The sequence below is a fragment of the Centruroides sculpturatus genome, unplaced genomic scaffold (genome assembly GCF_000671375.1).
Source record: "Centruroides sculpturatus isolate CEXI.00-Female unplaced genomic scaffold, Cexi_2.0 scaffold659, whole genome shotgun sequence".
In the NCBI taxonomy this organism is placed as follows: domain Eukaryota; kingdom Metazoa; phylum Arthropoda; class Arachnida; order Scorpiones; family Buthidae; genus Centruroides; species Centruroides sculpturatus.
In genome coordinates this window covers 244,328-256,245 of record NW_019384850.1, presented here as the reverse complement: position 1 = coordinate 256,245, position 11,918 = coordinate 244,328, and the positions used below count along the sequence as shown (strand labels likewise).

The 11,918-nt window shown below is 27.4% G+C and overlaps 1 protein-coding gene across 1 annotated transcript in view; it reads right to left on the bottom strand.

Moving 5' to 3' along the window:
• Positions 1 to 11,868, bottom strand: part of LOC111630464 (histone-lysine N-methyltransferase SETMAR-like) — a 27,315-nt gene extending 15,447 nt beyond the window's left edge. The window contains exon 1 of the mRNA XM_023374563.1: positions 11,839 to 11,868. Within this exon, the coding sequence (XP_023230331.1) occupies positions 11,839 to 11,867 (29 nt within the window). The 5' untranslated portion in view covers position 11,868. The remainder of the gene's footprint in view (positions 1 to 11,838) is intronic.
• Between the last annotated feature and the right edge of the window lie 50 nt (positions 11,869 to 11,918).

Genomic DNA, 11,918 nt, shown 5'->3' with positions numbered 1-11,918 from the left:
GGTTAATGTCCAGATACGTGGACCGTCATGGCGGCACTTCCTGTTTCAGCCTCGAAACCAGACGGTTTGCAGACGTGTCACGTGACGCACCGACGCACGTTCTAACCTAACCTAACCTATTCTAATAAATTAGCATAATTATTACCAATTATATTATTAGAATAGGTTAGGTTAGGTTAGAACGTGCGTCCCTACTGTTTCCTTTTCTTTGCTGGAATCAGCGATGAGGCGCCATGACAGCCGCCGCCGTTCGCTCGCGTCGTCACGTGACACGTCGTCTGCAAACCGTCTGGTTTCGAGGCTGAAACAGGAAGTGCCGCCATGACGGTCCACGTATCTGGACATTAACCCAATTGCCAGATTAGATTGGACTATATTAATGTTACTATTAATAATTAAATGCTAAGTAATTTTGCCTAAAGATAGGTAGTCATTTCTTAGTAAATTTAATAATTAAAATTAAATTAATATTTATTAATTAATTTAGAAAGTTCTGGAAGAAAAGAATCCACCTGAAGCATGACTCAAACCCACAACTAGCACTTACCATGTGGCTGTATTGCAGTTACACTATCTGGACTTCTGTCTGATTTTTGTTCTGCCATAAGTAACTAGTATGGTTATATCTAAAGTAATAGTTCTGGAAGTGAAGATTGGGCAGAGATCTGGGTAGCATAACTGGCAACACATCTGCATGGTAAGCATTTGAGTGGTAAGCCCAGAGTGGGACTTGAACCCCACAGTTGTGAGTTCAAGTCCCACTCTGGGCCAATTCTTTTCTTCCAAAACCTTCTAAATTAATTAATAAATATTAATTTAATTTTAATTATTAAATTTATTAAGAGATGACACTTAACATCTACCTCTAGGCCAAATTACTTAGCATTTAATTATTAATATTAACAGTAATACAGTCCAATCTAATACAACAATCATTTGGTTTTATTGAATTTTGCATTTAAGATAATCTAGCTACTAAATAAGAAATAGTTACTTACCAGATGAAAGTAATTTTGATGTTGAAAATTTATTATTTAGACATGATTAAACTTCAAAACAAATAAATATTGAAATTTGAAGTCATCATTTTTAATCTTTGCTTTTATCACATTCATTAACATTACAGAATAATGTTTAATTTATACTGAACTTAAATTAACTATGTCGAGTTACTTATGGAAACAAAGTACAGACATATAAAAGCAATTTAAAAAAAACTGTAAACTAAAGGAATGCCAGGTAACATGCAATGCTGCTAAAAATCAAGAAAAACTTGTCTGGAATATGTGAAGTATATAATGTTAAACTGTCCTTAAGTGTCATGCTACAACTTATAACTTTTGTACAGTATCAATAAAAATTATATATTTCTATTATATTAACATGAAGAATGTATAAATATTTACATAATATTCACACATTCTTCATGTTAATATATTCAAATGAATAATACCAGATTATACTTCATAATTTAGAAAATTCATTACTTTTATATAAACAATGGTTTAATATCAGTTATTAATCTCTCAAATTTATCTAATAATACATAATAATCCAACCTGATTTATATATATATAAAACTAGCAGATAAGCCCAGAGTTGTTTGGGCAAAAAGTAACGATAGCAAAGATTAAGATTATTACATTACAGCCAATCTTACCTGTTTTCACAGAATGCAAGACTTAGGTTCCCGTTTCCAGACTAATTAGAAAATTTTTAGATGGGTCTAATATTATGTTTGATTTCCCGCAAAAATGCAAAAAACTGCATCTGCACATGTAAATCTTGCACGTTGCTTTCTCTTAACACTTCCATTGTTGAAACCTTAATCCTGTCCTTTTCCTCACGGGGGATTTCAAAAAATCCCTTCTTAGTGTGCATTCTCGTGATGTACTCTAACTGTGTACCAAATTTCAAGTTTCAACTCCTAACTGTGCTGAAATGCTCACGATGAAATGCTTGTATACACGCATGCCACCTATTGTAGGATAAATGTACTATGCCAGAAACCTTCGCGAGAATGTATTAAACAACTTCCCAAAGTTTCATGGCAATCATAAATGGTGTAGCAATACATGAAGGACAGACAGACAGACACACATACATTCGTTTTATAGGCCTATATATAGATTACATGTCCTGACTGACTGACTGATTCATCATCGCCCAGAGCAAACTGCTGAACCTAGAGGTGAAATTTGGTATACAGTTAGGGTATGTCACAAAAATGCACACTAAGAAGGGATTTTTGGAAATTTCCCTGGGGGGGGGAGAGGGAGAAGATAAGGCTTAACCTGAAGAACTGCTTCTACTGTGCTATTTTAGATGTGATTTTTTGTTTTTGATAGTAATAACTTAATTTCCAAATGTACAATATTTACCAAATCATCCAAATCATTTGCCCGAGCAATGCCAGGCTCATTTGCTAGTTAGTGATAAACCAAATATCTAATTGCCAGGCTACATATTATTAAAGCCATATAACATGTAGTTATGACTAGAAGAGATGATATGCAAAAGATATGGATTTAACTCTCCACTACAGGGCAACCATTTCTTTCAGATTATCCTAAATTACTTAATTTATTTAAATTTTGTTTCTAAGTATTAATATTAATGTAAGATGCCAACCTAACTGTCTATTTATAGACAAATTATATAGTTAATTAATTGAATTAGTAGTCCAAAATGCAGCCTGATAAATCTGGAAATAAAATATTTGATTTATTTAATAATTTCCAATTAAAAACTTTCTTTTATATATTAATATTACACAGTTATAGCACAATTCAAATCAAAAGGACTTTTATCTTATTATAAAAACTATCATTTGAACATAATAATAATAAGGATAGTAAACAAAATTTATAATATTCCAACAGATTTATTATTCCAGAACTTATTTGTGATGAACAAAATAACAGATGCTATGCATTATGTAAAAAAACCACCACAGATATCCCCTGTATAACACTGTAGTTAAGTTCTGAAAAAGTGCAGTGTTATACAAAACATAGGGTTAGGTTCCAAAAGGATAGCAAAAGTATACTATTCTTTTTTGTAAATAAGAAAAATATGTTTATTAAAACAATAAATAATTAACTAACGATCACAATCAAAAGTATTGCACCTTAATATTAATTTTTTCTTCATTGCTAAAGACATTAAACAAGAACATTTTCTTTTCAGCAAAATATCATCATCATCTGAGCTTTCCTGTTGACCTTAATCTAAAGTATCAACTTGATTTTTCCGTTTTTTCATACAATCTGATATTTTAAAATTCGCTTGCATTTGCCTAAGAGATCTTTAAAATTCTAATTTTTTTTTGTTAATGTAGTAACTGTTAATTTAATCTATAAAAACAAAACACAGTGACAATCTTTTGGGTTAATTTGGAGTAAACTACCAACAACAGCAACACCTGGTTTATGGAAATGCTACAATAAGAAGCTACAACAAGGAAGAAAAAACTGTACAATCAGTTCTCATTAAAGAAAACTGAACAACAGGCAAGAAACAACATTGAAAATTTCAATATTCTAAAATCTGTGGGCAAATATGAGATAACATGCATGCTTACTTGAATTAAATATGTCAAATGACACTGCTTGCACTTAAAAATTGTAACTTTTGTATGAACCATGTCTCCAATTCTCAAACTGTGTTAGAGTGAAACCTTATTGTAAAAGAGATACCTATATTTAAAAAATAATTTTTTCTACAGATCAAATTTAAATTTAAATTCCAAAAAACAACAAACAAATCTGTTTTATTGGAATATCCTTCACAAAATACATAAACTTGGCAGGAATTTTATAACAATAGAAAGCTATTTTATCATTTTTTTATTGTTTCAAAAAATTGACATCCCTGAAGACACATATTAAGCTGGAAAATGCTAAAATTTATGGATTTTGTAAAGAATATTCTAATAAAACAGACTAGTGTGTTGTTTCCTAGAAAATGCATAGAAAAATTAATGAAAATCTTTTTTGGATAAGCTACACATTCAATATGATCTTATATTCATTAATTAACTGTATCCATATTGTCTGCAAATTAATTTTCTATGTATATACAGTAGAACCTCGATTATCCGCCCCCCGATCAACCGACCCCTCGGTTAACCGACCGTCCTAGTCAGCAAATTTCAAATGTCCGCTAGTGATGTGGCGCTACAATAGCGACGATTAATATTTTAAAAAATTTTTGTTAGGCTTAACATCAATGAAAATTCAACGCAAAATAGGTTAATAGCGATATACTAATATACTAATTACATGGGATATAATAATATACTACACTAATAATGGATTTTTTCATACTTTTCGGTTATCCGACTTTTCAATTATCCGACCAACCCCAGTCCCCAATTAGGGCGGATAATCGAGGTTCTACTGTAAATGAAAGTCCTCTGTGCTTGTCCTCTTATTTAATAACAAATATCTCCTTATAACAAGAAATATTTTAAAATAAATCTGTTTTTCAATTTGACTTGCTAATATAAATATTTCTGTAAATTATATATTTTAATAAATTTCAGATACCTAATTAATGACAAATATAATTCTTATAAAGTTTATTTTATAACAACATTATCTTATTTTATTCGCTTCTTTTCATAAGTTCAAATTGCATTAACTAAAAAATTTTTTTAAATTAAACAGTGTGATATAATTAGAAAACAGTCAGTTTTCTCAGACTATTTATCCTAAGGATTATTTCTTAGTAGAAATAATCCTTAAGATGAAAACTTTTATCTGAAAATACTATCATCAGCAGCACATTTAATAACAGTCTAGTTTTTAATTAAATATATTCTAGGATTGTTAACAATCTAGTAATAAGGTTTATGTTTCTCAGATAATATTCTATTGTTGTAAGACTGGTCAAACAAGTTCATCTTCAAGTCCTTATTACTAAGGACAGAATATAAAAATAGAAAATTTTTTAAACTTATATTTTAACAAAATTCATAAACTGGCTTTACTTAATTAATTTTAAGAATAAATTATTATTTTTTTAATTTCTTCTTCACTTAATCTAAACTACAGTATTATAATAAATATTTCTGTAAAAGTTGTTCTGTTCTGTTTTTATAAATATATAACTATAAAACTAATTTATAAAGATAAATTAATTTGTTAAGACATTATCCTTTTAATTATATCACTTTATATGTATTATATTTACTTCTATTACTAGTATATTTAATGATAATTTTTTTTCTTTAATTAATATTTATCTATCTATAATTCAAATTTAAAAACTTGAATAAGTTTCTCTTTATTCGCATTTTTATCAAGTTTGCCAACAACAGTTTAAATTTTTAGTTCCCAACTTAAGTCAAAAATAAAGAATAAAACATTACATTATATAATGTGTCAGAAAGAATAAAATTTTAATCAAAACAGTAAATCACCTAATATAATTTTATAGAATTGCTAACAATAAAGAACAAATAAAAAATTGATTATTTTATCTATTCAAATCTATAAGTACATATATGTGTATCGGACTATAAAAAAATCAAAGTTTTTGAATAGATTTTAACAATCAATCAATGTCAAACTGATTTCAATGCACAAAACCTTAGAATGAATGCTTAACTGGCTTAAAATAAGCATTTATCATCTACAATATCTATTTAAAAAACTTACAAAATTTTTCCTTTTCAGTTATGCAACATCTCCATTCTGAAAATACATGACTTGTGTTTGTTATAATTAGCAAGTAACTACTTTGAACTAGCTTGCAAACAATACATTTTAATTGAAATATAGTATATTTTGCAACTAAGAATTATGTTATGCAATAGAAATTTATAACTTATTCTATCTTTTTTTTCATTCATGAGTAACATATTATTATTTAACAAAATATTTATTACTATAAGTTATTTAATATATTTTATAATAAATTCCATAATCCATACATATATTATTTTCTTTTAAATGGATATTATGTTAAATTATTATTTTTATTACTTTATTTCTCATCATCAGATTTATCAGCTTAATATATTGCTATATATAGAATTACATCATGTTTTACATGTGAATATTCTAAATATAACACAAAATGATTTAAGTATATAGGTTAAATATAATACTTTTTGTTTTACAAGACAAACTTGAAAATTTTATATCTTATTATATACTTATTTAACTTCTGGAAGAGAAATCAACCAATCTTATTTTGCCTTATATATTGTGCAGATGAAGTTAACCTCAATTGAAGAATTCACCTTTTATACTGCTTACCAACAACTGCTAATAAAATAATTGACTCATTGAAAAAACTATGATATCAGATTTCAAGATTTTTTTCTTTTTCAATAATAGTAATAACAAATTTAACTTTGCATTCTGATGATAATTCATTTCTCCTGTAATTTTCAATACGTTCACTAAGAATAAAAAATTAACTCAGTCAAATTCTCAAATAAAAAATATAAATGCCAACTTTTATTATCATTATATCATCAAAACTCGAAACTATACATTAAATTTGACAATTTTTTAACATGAAATCAAATTACTGTGAAATTATTGCTGCAATTTAATTTTTTTTAATAATATACAATTAATTTTATTTTTAAATATTTACATTTTATTGAAAAAATTCTAATAACTAAGAAAAACAGTTACAGCAATTCATTTCTTGTACAAACAACTCTACAAAAACCCAATACATCATATAATAATAATAAAGCCAACCATTGCCGTATGCCATCGGGATATATAACATCTATATTAATAATAAATTACCAACAATTTGACCCTAGAGGGAGACTTAGGCTTTCCTTCCAGTTTAATCTAAATTATTTAATTAAAATTATAATTATTACATTTATTCAAGATGGTGCCTAACACTTCCCTCTAGGATCAAATTGTTTGGTAATCTATTATTAATACAACCATTATATAGCCTGATGGCATATGGCAGTGGTTGGCTTTATCATTTCCCTTACTTCAGCAATATTGCTAAAGTTCTAAATATATGAAACTGAGAAGATAATTTTAGTTTAGCTTTCATCATTCAATTTTTTTTTAAATACAATAATAAAAATAAGTTGTTAGTCATTCTAAATAGTTAACAATAGCACATATACATATAGGTTGTGCACTATAATACTGAATTACTACAGTAATTGATATCAAGATATACTACCAAGTGTAGAATTCTGTTTCAAGATAAAAAAAATAAAAATACTGTAGACATTTGTATATAATTTATTATTATACATTTTTTTACATAAATTATTTTTAGCAAAAATATTTTAATAAAAAAAATTTAATGTGAGTTTTAATTCTGAAATCTTTACAAAATAATTATTTCTCTTATGTGAGAAAGACATTTTAAAATAGTGAATTTTTTATAAGTACTATTACCTTCAAAGATATTTTTGGATCAATACAGCTAATTTTTTCACTTCATATACATAATATATGTTATAGACAAAGAATTAAAATTGAAATGCATGTACGTTTGCTAATAATTTGTATATTTAGTTGTGTAAGATGTATAAATTATACTATACAATATTCTATATTTTATATTTCTGATAAAAATTTTTATGAGAAAAAAAATTGTAATTTTGTTTTGAAAATTGTTTTTTTTTATTTTAATATTAAATTATATTAATATTATATATTATACTGTTATTAATTTTAATTATTATNTTATTATATAGGAGAATAAATATTTGTATATCAGATGAATAAGTTAATTAATTTAAATAAAAGTGATATATTCCAATTAAAAATTTAAGATAATTTAATTTATTTATTAAAAATAAAGGAGATATTTCTTACTAACAGAAGATAATTATATTTTCTGTTATTCTAATTTTTGTATATTATATTCTCTTTTAAATTTTAATAATATAAGAAATATTTTAATTTGAAGTTTTTAATTTTTACTTTAATTAATTAATTATCATTTCAATTTTAATCAATAATAGTTAATTTACTCATTCAGACTTTTTCGTTTTGCTTGGTTCTATGTCATTACTTGGTGAATTTATAGACACTTAGCAAATAATTTATCATTAGCTTTTTAATCCATAATTTATTATTAGCATTTTTGGATTAAAAAGTAAAGGTATAAGTAAAAGTTATGGATTAAAAAGCTAATGATAAATTATTTGCCAAGTGTCTATAAATTCACCAAGTAGTGACATAGAACCAAGCAAAACAAGAAAAAAAAGGCACGGTTTCAACAAAACAAAATATAAGACTTCTTGAAAATATTATATAGAATAAAATTTTGATTCTTTATTCTATATATAGTTTAGTAAATTGTCTCTTAACTTGTCTATGATAATCATTATTTTTATTTTTCAACTTTTCTGATGATGGCATTTGCCTTTTACTGATTTCTAAATGTATCAAGTGTTGCAATGATATTAATGTAGAAGTAAATGAGTTTAGTAGAATAAAAATTTTTTATATTCATTTACAGTATAAAGGAATTTGGCTACAGGAAATACATCACTTATAAATAAACACAGTATTATTATTAAAAACAACTATGGTCAGACTGGCCATCTGGCAATTCTGGCAAATGCCTGAGAAGCTACTGCTCTCCAGGCCAGTAAGCAAGGCACTGGAGTTACACTAGAAATGCATAAAACCAATTTAGAAACCTATCAGAAATGTTTTTATAAAAAAATTTTTAAGGATAATACAATTATAATTCCTAATTATAATAATATATCCAAATTAACCTAATTAGTTATAAGGGAAATTTAGTATTTAATCTACTTCAGGAAAGAGAAAAACAATATGCATAGTGAGAATTTACATAAATTATGTGTCAACCACTACAGAGGTTAAAATTGAAGAAACAAAATATTCAACGTTTCAAAAATCACTTTAAGAGGTGATATTTACCTGTTTTAAGACAAAATTTAATCATAATAAAGACAATCAAAGCCAATGTAACTAACACTGAGCATTGCAAGGAAAACAAAAAAGTTTCATTGTGAAGAGTTTAATTTAGCATGAAAATGTGGTCATTTTCACCAATAAAATGGTTAAGACAGTGTTTTATTACAATGGAAACTTGCTTTATTATTATGCAGTTGTCCACTTTTATATTAAATGTTAACTTCAAAACATTTTCAAAAGTTTGAATTTTTAACATTTGAAGTTATCTTTATCTCCATTTCCTGAAACAGCTGTAAATTTTAAGTTACTCTCTAAGCATATGATCAACACAATTTGAATTAATCAACACCATATCTTCAAACTGGCTTTCTCTTATTTTTCCTCTAACAAATGACAGTGTTCATTGATGAATTAATTTTGACTCCACTCATGATCAAAATTCAACTTTTAACCCTCCTATAGTGATTGACATACATCTTTGCATAAATTCTCATTATGTCCATTTTTTTTATTCCTAAAGTAGGTTAAATACAAAAGTTCAAGACAACACTCAATTTTAAGTTGGAAGTGTCTCTTGTTAGTGTTATTTTTCTCTTAATTCAATGTGGCTTGTTTTTTAGGTGGTCAGTTTTTAGTACAGTGTGGGGCATAATGGAGTCTCACATTTACAAGGTGAATTAAGAAAAATGGTACAATAATATGGAAAAAACTTTTTATTTAATCAAAGTACATGTAAGAAAGTTATTTTTGATTAGGTTTAAAAATGATGTTGTCCAAATGTTGGCCGTCACAGGCAATGCACATTTGGAGCCATTCCTTGAAGTTTTCTTCAACTCTCACCAGCATATCTGGAGGAATTTTGGTGATTTCCTTACGAATGGCCTCCTTGAGTTCTTGTAGGGTTTGAGGGCAATGTTTAAAAACCTCTGCCTTGAGATACCCCCATAAGAAAAAGTCACAGGGGCTCAAATCAGAGGAGTGAGGGGGCTATTCAATGGCTTCTCGTAAAGAGATTAGTCAACCAGGAATCACCCAGGGGCATGTTTCCAAATAGAACACATTGGAGACTGCTCTATTGATGCTTTGAGTGCGGTGATGTTTGCAGGTGTCCTCACAGATTTGGACGCCCAACTGGCTTTTTAGGATTTGCAGATCTTGTTGCCCTTAAAGTTTGGACCCATTTCAAAATTGTTCTCTGATCAGAAACACTTTCCTTTGCATTTAAATGAAATTGCGTGAAAAATGCCCTCTGTGTTGTAGTCACAGATTTGGCGATTTTGAAAAAAGCCTCCACGACAAAGCACCATTGTTTACCCAACAACGGCATGTTGACCACTGACAACTTTCTCATTCATGCCACCTAGAAGGACAATGTCATTTTTAAAACTTAACCAAAAAAAAAAAAAATCTTTAATTCACCTCATAAATGTGGGATTCCATTATGCCCCACCCTGTATAATGCCAAAACCAAGTTTTGTTTCCAGTCTGGCTCTGAAAATAACACACAATTTCATTTTTTAAAATAATAAAGAAATTTACAAAAATACCAATATTTTCATCTCAACGTAAAACCAAAAAGACTTAAATTTCATCTGAAAATTTGATTTATTTCCAGTCATTTAGAAACAGAGTATCTGTAATTTTGTATTTAGCATGTTTGCAAAGTAAAAATTTGTTTCATCAAAATTATTTTCAATATTGGTCATTTTATTAAGAGATCAGAGGAAATTAAAATTTCACGTGCGTATGTGTATTATGTATAAAAGATTGATAATAATAATTTTTTCACACTGTACAAAATATAACTAGCAAGAATATAATTTTAAAACAGATACATTTATAACTTTTCCTGCTCAGAAAAAATTAGAGATATTTATAGGTGAAATTTCATCTATATAATATAATAGTAGTGGGAATGATAAAGATGCCTGTGGGAGTTCATTTTACACAAAATACAGGAATTACACTGGCTTTTTTTTTATAGCAATTGCAAACTTATTCATCAAACACATTTTTTATTCACTGAATTACTTTTTCAATTACTGACTTTTCATACCAACCTGAAACAAAAGGATGACTGACAATGTAAAAAAATGCAGCATTTCTACAACTGAGTTTCTTAAATGACTTTATTTTTGTGTATTAACAGTAAAGTCACATCAGACCAAGATGGATTCATTCTATGACACCCTTCATCAAGCAACTTTTTCCAGACCACTCTGTGGCTATTCGCCCCTCCAACTGCCAGACAATAAATACAGTATATTCATTTCACATTTAATAGTAATGATTTGTATACAAGACTACAAGTTCTACATGGAAAAAAAATTCTTTCTTTACTAGATGAGTTGTAAACTGCATCAACTAGTTACAGCACACCTTTAAAAACTCCAACCCAAATAACTTTACTAATAAACTTTAATTAAGAGTAATTTCAAAGAATCTGTAAAAGTAAGAATTAATTAAAATCACATAAACGTCGATATTAAATAACGCATTTATTTAACATCATCAGATCTTATTTCCTGCAGGATTCCATTGAAAAAAAACTTGGTTATCTTACACGACTGTGTCAAATTTCCTTGTACATGCTGAAGCCTGGGTTAATTTTCAATATTTTCTGTTTCCGTTCGTATAAACAACATATTTTTATCGTTACGAATTCATTCGACTCATTTATTCGTTAATTAATTACTATTTTGGTTTTAAATCCCTCAATGAAACTTTTAAATCTTAATGTTTACCAATGTATTAAAACAACATGGCGGTCACCTGATAATGTCATCGACATTCGATTTTAACGAATATAACAAAAATTACTAATTATTTTCGGCATTTATTAGTATCCGTGTCTTAAATTATCTATCCGTAATCTTCTGCCGCTTTTTCTTAGCTATTATCATCGTACTTTTCGTAATTTTTAAAGAAATTTTGTATTTACCTTGAAAACAACGTTCCATGTAAATCCATACTGCCATCTGGTAGAATTAAAATGTCAATTAATTTATATAAAATAAATTA